At 36.9% G+C, this 19,414-nt stretch overlaps 1 protein-coding gene and 1 pseudogene across 2 annotated transcripts in view; one reads left to right on the top strand and one right to left on the bottom strand.

Moving 5' to 3' along the window:
* Positions 1-13,445, top strand: part of ELP2 (elongator acetyltransferase complex subunit 2) — a 37,514-nt gene extending 24,069 nt beyond the window's left edge. The window contains exons 18-22 of one of the 2 annotated variants that reach the window (XM_006919959.3): positions 5,364-5,556; positions 6,924-7,045; positions 8,533-8,666; positions 9,210-9,323; positions 12,179-13,445. In XM_006919959.3, the coding sequence (XP_006920021.1) occupies positions 5,364-5,556; positions 6,924-7,045; positions 8,533-8,666; positions 9,210-9,323; positions 12,179-12,335 (720 nt within the window). In that variant the 3' untranslated portion in view covers positions 12,336-13,445. The remainder of the gene's footprint in view (positions 1-5,363; positions 5,557-6,923; positions 7,046-8,532; positions 8,667-9,209; positions 9,324-12,178) is intronic. The other variant, XM_025038696.1, reaches the window with a different exon arrangement.
* A 1,576-nt stretch (positions 13,446-15,021) lies between these two features.
* Positions 15,022-15,919, bottom strand: LOC112469270 (annotated as a pseudogene).
* Between the last annotated feature and the right edge of the window lie 3,495 nt (positions 15,920-19,414).

The raw sequence follows: 19,414 nt of genomic DNA, 5'->3' as shown, positions 1-19,414 counted from the left end.
TAGGTTTCTTGAATAGAGGGTGCCAGCCACACGTTTTGATTGGTAAAACAAATGATTAGATGCATTCTTTTAAACTAACATTTTTAACAACTTTTTTAGGTATCATTAGTGTTCTATAAGTTGCATATTGAAAGTGAACAATTTGATAAGTTTTGACATATGTTTATACCTGTGAAATCATCACCACAATCAAGATATGAACATATCTGTCAACTCCCAAAATTTCCTGTGTCTCTTGGTAATTTCTCTTTCCTGCCCTCTCCTTACCCTCTCCAGCTCCATCCCATAGAAACCCCTAATCTGCTTTTTGTCATGATAGAGTACTTTGCATTTTCTAAAATTTCGTGTGAATGGAATCATACAGTATGTACTTTTTCTTTTTGGTCTGGCTTTCATGCAGTGTAGTGATATGGGATTCATCCATGTCATGTGTATCAGTAGTTCATTCTTTCTATTGCTGAGTAGTTTTCCCTTTTATACATATATTACATTTGTTGATCTATTCATTTATTAATAGGCATTTGAGTTGTTTACAGTTTTTGGCTTTTACCAATAAAGCAGCTGTGAATATTCATGTACAAGTTTGCATGAATATGTGCTTTCATTTCTTTTGAGTAAATAACTGTGAGTGGAATTGCTAGATGATGTGGTAGATGTATATTTAAAATTTTAAGAAACTGCTAAACTATTTTCCAAAGTAGTTGTATCATTCTACAAGCCTGCCAGCAGTGTATGAGAGTTCCAGTTGTTCCACACTCCCACCAACACTTGGGATGGTCATTCTTTTTTACCTATTCTAATAGGTGTATAATATGTCATTGTGGCTGTAATTTGCATTTCCCTAATGACTAATGATGTTGAATATCTTTTCATCTATATATCTAATATGCTAATTTTCCATCTATATCTTCTTTGATGAAATATCTGTTCATATCTTTTGCCCATTTCTTTATTGTTCTCTTTTTACCGAATTTTGAAAAGTTCTTTATATACATTGGCTACAGCTATCAGACAGATACTATGTAGATAATTATTTCTAGTGGCTTGTCTTTTCATTTTCCTAACAGTGTTTTTCAAAGAGCAGAAGTTATATATTTTAGTGAAATCTAATTTACCAATTTTTTCTGAATTGGGTTGTGATTTTTGTGTAGTATCTAAAATTTTTGCCTAACTCAAGGTCACAGGGATCTGCTGTTTTGTTCTGGGAGTTTTATAGACTTTACGTTTTATATTTCGATCTGTAATGCATCTTTAATTAATTCTTGCCATTGTATAGATTAAAGTCGATTTTCTTGCACGTATATATCCAATTATTTCATCATCATTTGTCGAAAAGACTATCCTTTCACCTACTGCATTTTGCACTTGTGTCAAAAATCAGCTGTCCATATATGTGTTGGTCTATTTCTGGACTTTATTCCATTCATCTTTTTTTCTGTCTTGATTCCAATTCCATATTCTCTTAATAACTAGCTTTTAATAATATGTCTTGAAACTAGGAAGTAATTGTCTTCTAACTCTTCTTTTCACAGTTGTTTTGGCTACTCTAGGTTCTTTACTTTTCCATATGCATTTTAGAATCAGATTGACAGTTTCTACAAAATCAATTCTGGAATTTTGGTGGAGATTGCATTGAATCTGTAGATTAATTTGGGGAGAATTTTAACAGTATTGAGTCTTTTGACACATGAATGTAGTATGCCTCATTTAGTTTAGGTCTTTAATTTCTCTCAGTAATGATTTTTTTAGTAAAGTTTTTATTTTAGAATAAGTTTAAATTTTATGAGAAGTTGCAGAGATAGTACATATATATATCTCTCACCCAGTTTTTCCCACTGTTAGTATTATTATCAGGAATATTAAGTAGTTTTTGGTGGCAGGTCTTACACATATTCTGTCGGACTTATCCTTACTTCATATGTTTTATCTGATTGCTTGTTGCTCACATATGGAAATATAGTTGCTTTTTGTATATTGATCTTATATCCTGTGACCTTGCTAAAGTTATTTACTAGTTCTTGTAGCTTTATTGTAGATACCATAGAATTTTCCACGTAGATGCTTATAGTGCTTATGAACAAAGAAAGTTTTATTCTTTTCCCATATGAATGTCTTAATGTTAAATAGAAGTGGTAACAGCAGAAATCCTTGCTGTATACCTCATCTCAGGAACAAAACATTCTGTTTATGTCCAGTAAGAATGATGTTTGCTATAGATTTTTCGTGACTTGCTCTTTATGAGGTTGCATAATTTCTCCCCAATTTCTAGTTTGTAGAGTTTTTATCATGGAATGAATGTTAGATTTCATCTAATGTTTTTTCTTCATCTATTGACATGATCATATTGTTTTCCCTTTTGAGTTTATGAATATGGTGAATTACATTGATTTTCAGATGATAAACCAACTTTGCATTCCTGGAATCAGACCCCACTTGCTCATCATGTATTATTATCTTTTTATATATTTTTGGACTCAGTTTTCTAAAATATTGTTTAAAACATTTACATATAGTACATGAGGAGTAATGTGATGTAGTTTTCTTTCCTGATAATGACTTCATCTGATTTTGGCATCAGTAATGATAGCCTCATAGAAATATTTTCTTTTCTGCAATTTTCTGAAAAAGTATGTAGAATTAGTAATATTTCTTTTTTAAATGTTTGGTAGATTTCACCAGTGAAGCCGGCTAATCCTGGAATTTTCTTTGTGGGAAGGTTTTTAACAACAAATGTAACTTTAATAGATTTTAATCTATTTAGGTTATTTTCTCGAGGGTGCTTTTGTAATTTGTGCCTTTCAAGAAATTTATCCCTTTGATCCGAATTGTCAAATTTATTAGCTTAAAGTTATTCATAATATTGCATTATGATCCTTTTAATATATGAAGAAATTGTGGTGATACCACCTTTCTTATTCCTGCTATTAGTAATTTATATCTTCTCTCTCACACCCCCCTTTTTTTTTTCCCCCAATACATTCTGGGGATTGATTAGGAAATTAATTAGATTTATTGATATTTTCAAAGAAGCAGCTCTTGGTTTTATTTTTTGATTTTCCTCTGCTGTTTTTCTTGCTTTTATTTCATTGATTTTTGCTGTTTTTATTGCTTTTTTCCTACTTAGATTCCATTTTCTATTTCTAATTAAATAAGGTTAAAGCTGAGTCGATTTCAGACCTTTTTAATATAAGTGTTTAACTATATTACTTCTCTATACTATAAACTTCCCTCTATTGTTTTTGAGACATTCTGCAAATTTTAATATGTTGTTTTTATTTTTGTTAAATTAAAAATACTTTCTAATATTCCTTTGATTTTTGTCTTTGATCTATAGGTTATTTCAAAATGTATTACTTAGTTTCTCTATGCTGTTTTCCAGTTATCTTTCTGTTACTGATTTCTGATTTAATGTCATTGTGGTCAGAGAACACAGTATGATTTGAATCCTTTGAAATTTAATCTTGGTCAGTTTCCATGGTCACTTTGAAAAGAATGGGCTCTGTTTCTGTTGGGTGGAGTGTTTTGAAAATATGAACTACATCAGATTGGTTGATAATATTGCTCAAGTCTTCTTTATCCTTTCCGTTTTTTTGAGAGTGGCATTTTGAAATATCTGACTATAATTGTTGACTTATTTTTTAATCCTTACAGTTCAGTTTTTGCTTTATGTATTTTGAAGCTCTATTGTTAAAACATTTATTATTATTATTATGTCCTCTTGTTTACTAGTTTATCGTTGAAATGACCCTCTTTATTTCTGGTAAAATTTTATGCTCTGAAAACATCTACTTTGTGTGATATTAAGATAACCATTCCAGCTTTCTTTTGAGTAGTGCTTTAATTATATATCTTTTCCATCATTTTACTTTTAAGTTATTAGTTTTATTTTGAGTGGGTTTTTTGGGGACAGCCTATAGTTGGATCTTTTTTACTCATCTTGATAAACTTTCATTTTAATAGGAGAGTTTATTAGACTATTTGCACTTAATGTAATAAATGAAATGGTTAGATTTAAATCTGTCTTGCTATGTGTTTACTTCTTGATTCATTTGTTTTTTGTTCCATTTTACTTATTTTGGATTAATTGATTACTTTTTATGTCCATTTTATGTCCATTTTATTACTCCATCTTATGTCCATTTTATTACTCCATCTTATGTCCATCTTCGTTTTGGTTAGATACAAATTTTTGTTGTATTATTTCATTAGCTGTTTTACATTTTATAGTATAGTTCTCTAATATACCACCGTCTGCCTTTGAGTAAAATTGCACTATTTCATGTACCAGTTAAGAACTTCATAGAAGTATACTTTTGTTTCCCCCTACTTTGTGGTATTGTTATACATTTTACTTATTCTTAGAAATCCCACAATATATTATTATTTTTTGCTTTGACCAATTAGCTGTTATAGAGATTTAAATAATAAAAAATTTTCCATTAGATATCATTTTCTTTCTGCCTGAAGCATATTCTTTAATATCTTTGTAATGCAGTTCTGCTAGTCATGAATTTTTTCAGCTTTTACCTGTCTGAAAAAAATCCATTTCTTCTTCATTTTTGACTGATATTTCTGGTGTGTAAAGAATTGTTGGTTTTCCTTTCAGCCATTTTCTTTTGACTTGCATTGTTTCTCATAAGACAGCTGTAATTTTTCTTTGTTGCTCAGTAATGGTTTTTTTTCCTTTAATTACAATTGTATATTTATTGTTGGTTTTAAACAATTTGAATATTGTTGGTATGATTTTCTTCATGTTTCTTGTGCTTGGGTTTTATTGAATTTGGATCTGTAGGTTTATTGTTTTCATCAAATTTGGAAAATTTCAAGCCATTATCTTTTTAAGTATTTTCTTTCTCACCCTTTATGGAGACTCTCGTTACACCTGTATTTAACTGCTTGGATTTGTCATTGAGCTCAGTGATATTCTTTTTTTTAACCATTCTATGATTCATTTTTGTCTCTCAGAGATCAGTATTCTTTGTTGCCAGATATCTCATATTTTGGAGTGCCATCATTTTCATGTACTTTGGATTTTTAGTTTTTTCACATGATACTCCATATTGACTAGAAGTGAAGTCTCTAAAGTGTTAATTACACAATTAATACACAAATGAATTCTTGTAAAAATATTGAAACATTATGAGTACAGCATTAATCTCTGATGATTCATCTTTTTTAATCCCAATCTTTGTCTTCCTAAAGACTGTACACCTAGTTGTGGTATGTTATCTTCTCAGAAATTTTTTTTTTGCACTTACACAGATACATAAAATATACCTATAGAGACAATATATTATTTTTTAAATGTTTTCAGTTTATTTCTATTTAAATTGTTTCATCATTGTTTTATCTCTGTTCTACAGGCAGCTAAGAAAGAGCATGCAGCTATCATCCTTTGGAACACTGCATCTTGGAAACAGGTGCAGAATTTAGTTTTCCACAGTTTGACTGTCACACAGATGGCCTTCTCACCTAATGACAAGTTCTTACTAGCTGTTTCCAGAGATCGAACCTGGTCACTGTGGAAGAGGCAGGATACAATCTCACCTGAGTTAGGTAAAAACAGCTTCTGATTGGGAGGATTGGTAGTGAAACAGATCTCTGTTTTATCCACCTTGGGCAGCTGTTGGGTGAAGAGAAACAAATGATACCAGGGTGAAGAGCAGAGTCTCACTGTTGTGAAGTCTTTCAAAATCCTCTTATAATGGAGGAAGACTCAACCTCTTAAGATTTAAACGCAGGCGACCTTTGGGTTGACTTCCTTGCACTTATGTAGTTAGGATGGCATGTGTTCAGACATTTGAGTTAAAGAAATATAAAAATCTACATATAGAAAATCTAGATTTTGCAGATGGTTATAGAATGCCACCATATTCTGAGCTAGGATATTATGGGACAGGAATAATGAAGATATAATTAAATTATGAAACTTAGAAGAACCATTATCTTTATCCTTTTCCTACCCATCCCTGTCACTTCGATAATTGGGAATGGTGTTTTGGGCATCCATCTGTGAATAACATGACCCCTGGGCAAGATATTAACACATCTACCTACCTTTCTACTCTGAGCCTAACAAATTGAAAAAAATAAATAAATAAAAGGGAAAAAGTGTTTTTTTTTTTCATAGTAGCCATTCCTGTTCCCCCAGATTCTTTGGGTAAAATCTAGAGTGTTATTTACTCATATTTTTATTTTTTCCATTGAATTCATCTTGTGATATTTCTAGTCCCTTAAGTTTCTTGTCCTTTATAGAATACCAGGGCCTATGACACATACTAAGCAGCATGTGTTAGAACAGACTGATTTCTTTTGCAACTAGTGATTTCCTAACATGCAACTCCTACTTTTAAAAAAGTTAAAATGATACTAATAACATATCCATTAATTAGCTGTATCTTTGCAAATTAAGAATTAGTAAATACCTTCTACTTCCTTCCTCGTAAGCAGTTATGCATTTTAGAGTTTACTCCATATAAGGACTAGAAGTTACATTTAAATCTTACAAAGGAAAAGATATTTTTTTAAGTTTGGGTTTATTTTTTTAACATTATTCAAGGGTGCATTAATCTTTTTTCCATATCTTAATATGCAAATCTGGCTACTTTCTGAGTAAGGTTAAATTGCTTCAGGCCTCTTCTATCAGCATAAATTAAACCTTTAGCTAAGTGCCTGGAAGATGTTTGTCATCAGTCACTAAAGAGGGACTAGTCAATATAAAATCATTCCTTTCTAGAAAGATAACTATATGCCCATAGTCTTCTGATGAGAGGTCAACTGCCTAGCTTTGGTCTGTTGCAAAAGTCAGCATATATAAATTGAATGCTAAATTACATGATGTATATGGTACTTCAGCATAGCTTTCTAACAAGTAAAAAATAGCTTTCTCTGCTTTGTGAGTAGTGCATATGTGTTTCTTTCAGATCCAATTTTCAGTCTCTTTGCCTTCACTAACAAAGTCACTGCTGTGCACAGTAGAATTATTTGGTCTTGTGATTGGAGTCCTGATAGCAAGTTTTTCTTCACTGGAAGTCGAGACAAAAAGGTAATATTTTTAACTCAACTATTTTTCCAGGTGTAAAATAATATTGTTACAGGTATGTTTGGATAGAAAACATATAATCCTGACTTTCTGATACAACTTTTAAAAACTGATTTATGTATTCTCGTTTGTATTTTTCATAAGCATACATAAAAAGGTATTTTCTTACTTGTTGAATTCTTTAAGTACATTTCTCTGAAATATCAAATATGAACATGACCTGCATTAGATGGTCCCAGAATGAAAAAAGTAGTAACAAATGGATCAAGAATAAGAGATTAGGAGAGCAGAAGCAGGGAACAGGGGCATAAGGAGAAAAACACTTTCCACTTATTTTTACTTTTATGAATTAAAATTTTTTTTCTGTCATGAATGCTTATTACCTTTTCATTCAGTGGTGAGAGTGGGGCGTGTGTATGAGATCGAAGCTTTGAAAAAAACAGAACAAGTTAGCTAGCAGTAGTTTTTGACCATGACACTCGCCCTTGTTTTTTTGGGAAATGTTCACCTGGCTTCTGGTCTTTTCTCTGTCTTCATACTCTTTCTTTTCTTTTTCTGCCTTTCCTGCAGACCAGAGGTGTTAAGACAGTTGAGCATTTTCCTTTTCTCTCCCTGCCCTCTCCTAGTCATGGTACAATTTACTGAAGCAGAGGGCTAGCATAGCCATATTGTCATGCAGTAAGACACTGAAATGTCAGCCTCTAAAACTCTTCCTTTTGGACCTTCACTTCTGTTCACTTGCCTGTTTAATTCTTCTCCAGCATTTATTTGTCTGCACTGTGCTAGCTGCTGAGAAAGTAGGACTGCTTGTGCTCTCTGCAATCATGCCCAGTAGCAGATGGTCCAGCTGTGGCTCTCGGAGACACATCAGGGCTGAAACAGACAAAGCATCATCTACTGCACATTCTCAGAAACGCATTTCTGCTTCCTTGGGCAGAGCCTTCTGCTCAGAATCTTGCTTTGGTCCTGCATTTTCCTGTCTGCTTCACTTTCCTTTCTGTGTCTTTGTGACTAGTCAGACCCCATTGAGGCATGAACTTCCAGGGAAGCATCATTTCCTATACAGGGTATCTTTAAGGTTAGGGCCTCCTGAAAGTTGAGCTGATACCCTAAGCAGTGGGTAGTGTAGAGGAAGAGCCAGGGCATTGTCCCCATACATGACAGGTGCATGAGCCCCTCAGTGAGGACATGATCAGTAGAGTCTCACTGGATCAGAACTGATTTCTTGAGTGTAAAGGGCATGCCAGGTGCCTCCTGGTCTCTATCTTTGGATGGCACACTTAGGTAGTTGAAGTTTCAGAGACTGTGTTGGCTACACTCTGGCTTCTCTGTGATCCTTGAAATATGCTCTGAAATTCTGGAACACAAATGATACATTTATTTAAATGCCAGAGCAAGTATTTTACGTTATCTATGTCATTGAAACTCCAGTGCATTGCCAGAAATCTTACAAAGGGAAAGCTTTACAGAGTTTGATCTGTCTGTATTAGGTGGTTGTCTGGGGTGAGTGTGACTCCAGTGATGACTCCATCGAGCACAGCATCGGCCCCTGCTCCTCTGTCCTGGACGTGGGTGGGTCTGTGACAGCTGTCAGCGTCTGCCCAGTGCTTAACCTCTCCCAACGGTCAGTCTCTGTGTGGGGGGCTTCATTATATGTTTTCTTTAAGAAGATCACTTGGTTTCTCAATATATAGCCCTTTTATACTTACACTCATGGGTTCTTTTAGCTTCCAAGCTATTATTTTTTTCATAATGCTTATGTTTCTCATAAGCGTTTTTAAATTGATAGAATTCAGTGATATTTAGAGTGGCAAAAGAGAGATTGGGAGTGTGGCTCAAATGTTCTTATTTCACCAAATTCAGGACTGTGGCGCTTTCTCTGTACCAAGTGTCTTCAGCAGAATGAGGGCCCCTACAGCCAGCCACAGAAACATTGGTTTTGCCAGTGGAGGACAGAAGTAAAACTGTGTGTACCATCCATGGAGAGAATGCTCCTTAAGGGCACAGGATAGCAGTGCAACCCAGTGCACTGGGCTGGTGCTTTTAAACAGAGTCCTTTGTAAGCATGGAACAGTTGAGAACACTGTAAAGAACTACTTTAGAGTGATGATGGAGATAACACAAATTCATGCTAAATTAATCACTTTCTTCCCCCTCTTAAAAACAGATATGTTGTTGCAGTGGGATTAGAGTGTGGAAAGATTTGTTTATATACCTGGAAAAAGACTGATCAAGTTCCAGAAGTAAACGACTGGACCCACTGTGTAGAAACAAGTCAAAGGTATATTCTATTTCTACTTCCATCAGACTAGATAGAAATCATGGAGTCTTTAGTAGCAAATTTTATGCCACAGTTGTATGGGGAGAGACACAAATCATTATTCATGGTGCTCACCACTAAATGGTTCCTCTATTCTATGCTAATATCTTCAAATTAATGTTTGTTACTATATTACACTTGGTTTTTAAAAGTTTGCTTGACTATATTGCTTGTTTGCATAATGTTGTCTTTATAGATAACACATTTGAGATAAAAGTGATTTTCCTAAGGTGTTCTAGAATTTGACTATAATAGATTCTTAATAAAGTTTTATTCAAAATGTTTAGTGATTTTTTTGAAATATTTTGGTGGCTACATCTTGCATTTGAACACTTGAGCTCAGGTCCTGTAATGGAGCAAACTGTTGAGTGCCCCTCAAAGCCCCGTGACTGGCTTCCAAGCACCGTAACTCTGTCCCTGAGCCTTACACCCTGAGCACAGGCCTTTGTCACCTGAGCTGACTTAGAGTACCTGCCATTTGCAACCTCCTTTTCACTCTGACCTGCCTAGACAGGAGGGATCATTTTTTAATCTACTTTTAACCCATTATTCTTTAAAAATGTCTAAACTTTCCAAAAAGGTCACTAACATCATTCTATATCAGGTTTTCTTAGGATTCTTTAACTTCCATGTATCTGCACTATTCAAAATATGATTTCAAATACAATTTTAAATGACAGTATCATAATGAGGTGATTGGCTTGAAAGAGGGAGATTTGTGAGTACATCTCTTCTATTTTATTTTTACTTTTCAATTATAGTTGACATACAATATTATAGTAGTTTCAGGTATACAACATAGTGATTAAACATTTATGCAACTTATAAAGTAATCATCTCAATATCCGTCTATTATGAGCACATGTCTTTACAAGAGTTTTCATCTAGAGGAGCTATCTTATCTACAAAGCATGTTAAGTGCTCATTATAATTGTATTTGTTAAATGAGACCACCTTTGTTACTCTTGTCCTCATGGCTTCTCCCACCTCTCTGATGGTGAGCTTAGCAGTTGGACTAGTTCATACCGTTGGCTTACTAAAGAGGGAAGTACTCCAATGAATTCCGCATTCCAGGCACTTGAAATTTTCTCTCTTCCTGGGCTCACCTCCCTTTTCTTTCCCTTCCTTTCACCTTGCTTGCCCACAGTGTTCCCTCTGCCGTCGTCTGATACCCAGATCACGTCCATGGCCCAATGTAGGACAACTGGCAGGAAGCCTCTTAGAAAGCACAGGCGAGGGTCATGTACAGAATTTGAGTTTTTCATTTTTTTTTTATATTCATTATTGTGACTTTGGATTTGTAAGAACTAGTTCCCGACTTAACACATTACATTATTTAGATTGCTGATATTCCAGTTACCAAATTTGAAGTACCTTTCAAGTGAACTTTTTGCTTGTTATGAGTTACAAAGGTAATTAATAAGCAAACACTGCCTTTTAGGTTGGTTCCCCCCATTCTCTGTCTTCTAAATGTGATGTATTAATATTGTGAATTTAAATATTGATAGCTAGATATTTTTATATGTATACATATGTATATATATTTCAGTGGTGTCACTACTTCAAATCATTCTTCTAATGAAATAAGAGAACTTTAATATTGATCAGTAACACATTCCAGTGAAAGTGGTGTCACTTAAAATATTTTTGGAACTTCTCTTTATCACTTGTGTCCAGAACTAACTTACTAGATATAAGAAAACCAGTTGTAATACCTTTTATACTTTTACTCATTTTGATTGCTTTTTTTTTAAAGCTCAGCATTCATTTTACTGATAAAGCTCATCTCCAAATGACTTTTGACTGCTTTCAGTAATCAGTTTCATCCTCACAGGAAGATGAGCTGTCAGAGTACTCTGACAGCATTTCCAGTAGAAGAATTTCGGGAAGCATTGAGGCACAACAATACTGTGGAAATGTGTATTACTTCCCAGAGGGGCCACTTGCAAGGGCTCAGTCATTTGGTTGCATAGGTTCTGGTGTACTGATTTTAAAGTGTGTTTCATTCCTTCAAGGTTATACTTTATTCCTACCTTTTGATCCTGAGAGCTCATCTGGTGACAGGGACTCTCACCATTTGAAAGTATAATTTGTGTGCTCTGGCACTGTTTTCAGTCTTTATTGTCTTAAAATCTAAGTTTTTCACTTTATTCCTTTTTGGTTTGGAGGTCTAATTTTCAGGTTAAATTTATAGAAGATATTATATTTTCATATTTATTTAACAATATTTTGGGGAGCATTGTATGTCTGCTATCGGTCTGAGCATGAGCATTAATATGAGTATCTTGCCCAAGGTTATGTAGTTGAAGATCACATTGGTGACCAGGGTTCTTTCACTGGGCAGTTTATTAAATCTTTCACTGTCTTTCTTTACCCAGAAGTAAAAATGTAAGAGGCCATCCATTTTATAGGGATGTGAGAAGAATAAAATAATCTAGAATATGTTGCAGAGTTGGAATTCTTAAACACATTTAGTAGTTATCAGAAAGGCTGATTTTAATAGCCATAAAATGAATTCCACTAATCATTAAAACAAAATTTGATGGAAAGTGTCTCTTGCTCTTTTTGGTGGTATCCTTGGTCAATAAATTAAATATTGACAGTTTTAAGTAAAAGATGTTTTCAAGGTTAGAATAAAATTGTTAAAATATTATTGATGGTATTTTAAAGCCTATAAATTTTGATTTTTAGGTTTTGACTTCCATTTATATTAACATCAATAGTAAGAGTATACTAGTTAATATGTAGGTAAACACCCATTAAAATATTTTGTCATAGCATATGTTCATTTCATGATTTCTCTATCTTTGTTTTAGCCAAAGTCATACGCTTGCTATCAAAAAATTATGCTGGAAGAATTGTAATGGAAAAACGGAACAGAAGGAAGCAGAAGGCACTGAATGGTTACACTTTGCAAGTTGTGGTGAGGATCATACTGTGAAGATACACAAAGTGAACAAATGTGCATTGTAATGGACTTAATAACTACAAGCATATAATCATTGATGTCTTAAAATATTTAACATGTAAATGGATAATTGGTATTTACCTCATAATTTCATTGAGTTTCATTTTTAAGTCCTGTATCAGTAGTATTAATTTGGGTCACAGACCATTCGAAATCTAATGAAAGTTATAGATTCTTTTCTCAAAATTGTTACATACGCACACACTCTCAGAACCTTGCCCCATACTTCCAGGGATTCACACCTGCATCCATGTATTCCAGATTAAGAACCTCTGTTCTTTTTTTTATGAACCAAACTTGCCTAATTTTATGTTATTTTGGGCCTTCTCTTTTCATATGTCCCTCTTTGGGACATTTTATTATTTATTATCCTCTTCAGAGGAAGGACATAGAAAATACAGAGAGGAAAAAAGCCAGATTACTCAATTTCTATTTTAACAGTTTTTGTAAATAGACCACACAAAGTGTGGTCTTGACCCTTTGTTCCCAGTATACACCAACCATTTTAGGAATTTGGCAGGAAGTTGGGAGTTTGAACTTCATTCAGTCGTTCCATTTATTCTTTAAAAGTACATAGATTTTTTCTCAGAGTTTGACTTAAAGTAGAATATCTTGACATTTAATCTGATGTATGGGCTGAAAAGTAGAGTTCTGAATCATCTGAATTTGTGTGTAATATGACATAAATGAGTCATGAGAGTTAAAGGATATCCCCCCTAGGAGAATGAGTAGTGGGAGCAGAAGGAAGAACGTGCTAGATACAGAATGTCGGGTGTGTCAGCTGAAGTTTGGGAAGTAGTCACAAAAACTGGGACTTGGGAGTTGGTTGGAGAGAGGATAAGAGGGGCGTGAGAAGTACTGTGAAGACCAGTGTGAGAGTGGTTTTCCCTGACCCTGTTGGAACATGGAGTCACCTGGCAAATTGGCAACTGAATGTACATAATCTACTGAAAGAAGGGAGGAGATTATGCCATTATCTAAAATGACATCTTGCTTCCAAAGGAATTAAGTGATATTTTTGCCTAAATGGACGTTTCTAGACCAGCACTATCCAGTATTTCTAATCCAATAGAAATATGAGCTACATATAGAATTAAAATTTTTGTTTTCAGGGATTCCAGCTTTTATTTTTCCCCTTGTCACAAAACAAAGTAGAAGACATAATACAGGATTAAAACCACAAAGGTAGTTAAATTGGTAGAACACGTATACACAAAAATATCTGGATAAGAAGACAGGCTTGTTTACAGTGAGGAAACACGTGTAAATTAAGGTAGTTTGTAGTTTTCATAGGAAACATTTAAAAAGATCAAATATATGCTACTTGGGTGCCACTGTTTACAGCAGTATTGAAAGGGAGAAAACCACTCATTTCGGGACATATACCACAAGGTCCAGGTTTTACAGCAGTAGCGTAATACACAAAACTATATTACAGCTAGTTGATCAGAGTTTACTGATTATTCCCAAATATGTCACAGTTTCGGCCCTCAAGTTCATTACTACAGATTTCAACAACTCTAAACTTCTAGCTACTGGGAGACAGAATGATTCTAAGGTGCTTTCTAAGAGTTACAAAATCTCTACGGACCCAAGGCCATCTGTCATCTCCATAAGTCTCTCTCACTAACAGCCCTTATATTCTTCAGAGAAATAGTTAGGAAAAAAGTCAGACACCAGCGTAGTCATTACCTCCTAGGCCAAATCTATGACAAAAGCAGCCAACATTACCATAAAATGAGAGTCTTGAGGCTTATCTTTAAAGGCTTATTCTGGTCTTGAAAATTGGTAGGATAAGATTATTTTCTGCTGAATCTTGAATAAACACAGGAAGACTTGTTCTTTATTGGCTGGTCTTGGAGTGAAGGTCACAGACAGGAGTCTTAACCTCTTATGTACTTTAGTTTCAGTCAGCTGAAAATCTGAATTTAAAAGTATGCTAAAAATCCTAAATCCAAGCTTTTGTAAATTTGCTATTAAAAAGCCTTTAAGGGTTTGCTAACTTGAAGTCCATAAGTGCAAGGGGACGAGAGCTCTGAGCCTGTCAGGTTCCCATTTTGGAGGAAGGATCGGTGTTTCCTACAGATTGCTCAATTTTGCGTAAGGGAGAAACCAACATACTAGGGCAAAGAATTAGTTTCAATTTATTCCATGAGGAATCTTCTCCCATGGTAAAGAAACAATGAGGAATGAATCTTAACTGGTCTCTTCATCAGAAGTGGTAAACTTGGTGTCTATATTCATGAAGCCAGACAATTTTTTAAGCAGACTGGAAGCAGATAGTAGAACCAACTTCCTGTAACCATTATACCTTGTATTTAGCGAAAGCAAACATCAACTTGAGCAATATCCAAAGTCACTGTTAATTATTAAAGAGTGAAGTTCACCACTATAATACTTAAAGAGAGGTACCTACAAGGAAACCAATTAAACCCGGGTGAAAAAAAATCCAAATAAGTTGTATTTAGGAATGAGTTGTCCAAATAAAGAAGGGCAACTGATGAGAATGTACCCAGCTACACTTGACATGAAGACACTATGCATAGAACCTTACCTGGCAAGGGAATTTCTAGTAACTAAGGGCAGGAGAAAGAACAAAGAGCTACTTCTACATTTTAGTGTCCAGATAGCATAATAGAAACTTCCCAAGGGCAATATATATGCCATTAATCACTGAATAAAGCGGTTGTGTTATTTTTTTTGTTCGAGAAGCTTGTTTACCTCCCTTTTGGCCATTCCAGTGTATTTCAAAATGATTCCATGTTGGTTTAGTCCAGGAAACAAGAGTATGAAAGTCACTATCAGGTGAGGAGAATTTTGTGGACTTGCTGTCCCACCCAAGCAACCTCAGCAAGAGAAATGATCATGGTCATGAAGTATGTTTTTGGCTTCTTTAGTGCGAAGAGGTGTTTCCACCAGCTCACAGCTCTACATCGAGCTTTTACTAGATTGCTGCAAATTTCATAGAATCTTAGCTATGGCTCAGTGGTCCATTTATTGGAGCCAAAAATTCTAGGCTAGTCAGCCAAGCACAAAAACAACAAAACAGGAAACACCAAACAACACGTGGATCTAGATAGTAGAAGTCAGAAACACCAAAGAAGCCACATCCATGATGGCAGATGGAAGGCAGGCTCGTCCCACCTGAGGACTTCATCAGCATCACTTCAGTCTATCCTTGCAGCTGCTCTTCCAGACTCGGAGTCTTTCCAGCCAGCAGCTTGGTACTGCGATTATCTTCCTCCACCACCATCCCCAAGGTGCCACTTCAGTGAGCCTTCCCCTAAGACCACAGCAACCCAACCTGCCTGTAATTTAAAAATTTCTAGTAGCCACATAATAAAAGTAAAAAGAAACAGGTAAAATTTATTTTAATGACATATGTTTAAACTCAATATATTCAAAATAATATTTCAACATATAATCAATATAAAAGATTACTGATTATATTTCATACAATATAAAGTGCATTTTACACTTAGAGCCCATTTCAGTGTGGACTAGCCACATTTCAAGTGCTTGTATGTGGACAGTGCAGTTCTAGATGATTGAGTCTATATGAACTTGTTTCTCAGGCATGTGTGCACATGTATGCACTGAGGCAGTAAACTTCTGAGCTTCCCAACCTCAGAAGCCAGGACATCCTGAACTACTATTTTCTTGCTTATGAACTGAGTGATTTGAGTCTTTATCTTCACTGGCACACAGGGATTTGTTCAGATCCCATGCATGTGGGATTCCAGAGCAGATTCAACAGACTAACTTTGCTCTTTTAGAGCCTTTTCCAGCACAGAACTCAAGCCCCGAAGGTTCCCTGAAAGCAGGCCTTCTCTTGGAGAGACTGGATTCATGGTTGATTATTGTTTTGTCAGTTGTGTTTGTAGATAGTTTACTCAAGATGTCCTGAAGCATCTTCTTCAGTAATCACCCAGGTAATTCAGTTCCATAAGCATTCACAAGACTTGCTGTACACTTGACAGTCTGCACTGTAATTCATACACTTATATTGTAATTTTATACACACAGATCGTAATCTACTAAAGAAGCATCCTTTGAACCATGTTGTAGTAATATGTGATATATAAAGCAAAAGGGCAGTCTTGGAACTCTGCTCCAGAGGAACTGAGGAGTATTTCAAAATCTCCAACCTGCCCTTCCCTAGTATCCCTGATATCCCATTTCTCTGCTTGGTTCACAGCACAGAGTTCGGATTGATGCCAAGTGCCAGCCAAAGCAATTGCTGTCTTCTGACCTATACAACCTCCCTAGATGGAGGAACAGTGATTGGATTGTTGTTCCAAGCTGATGTTTACCTTGGACAGCAAGGAGCCAAATCACTATCTTCCCAATAGCCTCATGGGAACCAGAGTTGGTTATTGATTGCAAAAGGAGAATATGGGAGTTAGCAGGAGACAACACAAATTCAGGAATGAAATAAAAGGACAGAATCTCTTTTATATTAGAAATCTTGACCATCATAGAAAATCCTGAATTGCCTGAGGTCTGCCTAGTACTGATGGGTTTTTGTTGTTTTGAACATTATGGGGTTAGATATAATGGAGCCTTGTTCCCAACCATATCGTGATTCCAAGTTGCCCTTTTAGCTTCTATTCACAGAAAAGTTCTGTCACTCTAGGGGAGGAAGCTTCCTTGAGTTTCTGATCTTTCTTTCCTCTGCTCTCAAGTTGTTTCTATCAGAGCTTCTACTCTGCCAGGCCTTGGAGAGAAACCTGCTCCATTACTGTCTTTTATTACTTCCTGCTGTGAGGCCCTCTTCTGATTTCTCCAGTATCAGAATGTCTAGATCAGCAGGTTTTCATTGTTAGGGAGGTATGCATTTCACTCTGTCTGGAAGTACTAAATTAATTTCATTATTGAAACCAAATTCAGCCTCCTCTGAAACACTCACTCCCCCACCCCAACTACTTGGCAGGAAATTTGAGCCATTAAAATAGCAACCCTCAACTACCTCCATGATCATGAGGCCTGGGAGTTTAAGCCAGAGGTTAAACCTCTGCCCTTTCTCACCATTTAAGACTTGACCATTATAATGGAGCTTCCATCCCCACCAGGATAACACCGCTTACCACTGTACAGCAAGTTTAATAATCTGATTAGTCCTTCAGCCTTAGATACTGCCAAGGCACTTGTGGCTTTTCTCTCACCTCTCTGTACCTTCTCACCCATCAGTGGCATAGAGGCAGATGCCCCTTTAAATCTCGCTGTACCCAGGGCTCTCCTCTTTCCCTGAACACTCCAGAGCTCCTGAGATGACCTCTCCCATGAGCTGTGTCTCCAACCCTGTACACTCCTTCCTGAGCCTTGGGCCCAAATCTCCACTTAGACTGAGCTGCACATTGTCTTCCTATGCCTGAGCCCCCTCCTCCTTGAATCCACCCAGTCACCTGGTCTGATAGGTCTGAGCCAGTCCTCTCTCAGTCCCCCTTTGACCTTGAATTCCAACACTTCTGCACCATCTGGGCTCTGGTCAGTCCTTCGTTGCTCTTCACCAGGACTTCTCCCCAGCCTCTGATGGGCAGCGCTGCCTGTAGCCTCCCCACACCCATGCCCCACCTCAGTGCTTTGAGGGTGTCAGACACACCTCTGATGCACCCAGTCTCCTGTAGGGACTCCCCCCAGTGTCTTCCTGCACTGCAGTCTGACCCACTCCCTTCCCTCATTCCTTGTCCCCACTCCTCATCCCCACACATCCCTGTGGTCCAGCATCATTGAAGACTCTGCTTCTGGAATTTTCTAAACCTTTTTTCACCTCCAGGCCTTTGCACATGGAGTGCTGTCCTCCTGCCTCCACATTCTTTTCCAGGACCCTCTGGAGTCCCAGATGGGAGAGGCTCTCACCTTTGAAGCCTCAACCTTTGTGGGAGACCCCTTCTCTAGCACTCTGCAGTTTGGAGGGGTGATCTGATTGTGGATCCATCTTCATGTCCTGAGGGCCTCTCAGACCTAGAGGCTGCCTTATGGACTCTTGTCTTTCTAGCACCTACCATGTTCCTAGTCAGTGAACAGTGAATGAATTCCCCTACCAACGCTTGTTTTCAGCTTCAGTGGTTCAAGCCTGGACAATTGCCAGAGGTTGTAGCTGGTTTCTCTGCCCCCACTTCTCACCACCCCATTCATCCTGGTCATGGTCATTGGATAAATCTGCCCAAATCACCTCTTAGGGGCACTTTCTTGTTCAAAAATCTTCAGAGTAAAATCCCAGCTCCTTAGCCTGTCTCAAAACTTTTCGACCTTGATCCCAAACCTGCCTTGCCTTCTTCCTCAACCACCACAGACTAACTCTGAGAGGCATTCATTAAACTTTTGCCAACGAGCGAATGAATGAAAGAAAACATGAACGAATGCCTTATGTATAGTGGAGAGCCCATTTCTAGGGGACACATCTTCCTCATCAGGCTCAATGTGCTGGTTCAGTGATAAAGCTGTATCAAAGGGGAGGGATTTGAAGTTCAAGGCTGTGTCTCCTGTCTGCCCAATTTGCCCCCTAGGCATATAGTATTCATGGTTCTCAGGTAAGAGAGGGCTATACCTAGGAGCTGAAGAGCTGTTTTCTCTACAAAGCTGTTAACTTTTGGTGCAGAAGCTGGCTGCCTCGGATCTCAGCATGGACCAGCTCAGGCTCCTCCCAGACCCCAGGCCCAGCAGCTGGACCAGGTGAGATGAGGCAATGGCAGCCCTACAGCACAAGACCCTAGAGCTCATTGAATGATGAACACATGTAAGACATTCACTGGTGAGAGCTGGAGGTTCTGCTTCAGGCAGAATGGGAGCAAACAATCCTATTTCTGACAGGCTTTCCGGCAGGAGAGGCTCAGAGAATCTTAATGCCAGTTAGAGGACCAGGCTTCTAGTCTCCTCCCACATCCCACTACTCCCTCCCTTCTTCACAAGCTCACTGCTATGGCCCAGGTCAAAGATATTTTTCCTTTGGGGTGTCTTCCCTGGGCTCCCTGGTTGGAAGTAGCCCCTTTCCTCTTTCCTGCAATTCTCAGCTGTATCTTGAAGCAGTGGTAGGGCACTCATCCCACACGGCCTTGTGGCTGGATGGTCAATAGTTCATTTC

Source organism: Pteropus alecto, unplaced genomic scaffold (assembly GCF_000325575.1).
Source record: "Pteropus alecto unplaced genomic scaffold, ASM32557v1 scaffold146, whole genome shotgun sequence".
NCBI classification, from domain to species: domain Eukaryota; kingdom Metazoa; phylum Chordata; class Mammalia; order Chiroptera; family Pteropodidae; genus Pteropus; species Pteropus alecto.
The sequence above is the reverse complement of the archived record's forward strand: the minus strand, read 5'-3'. Positions and strand labels throughout refer to the sequence as shown.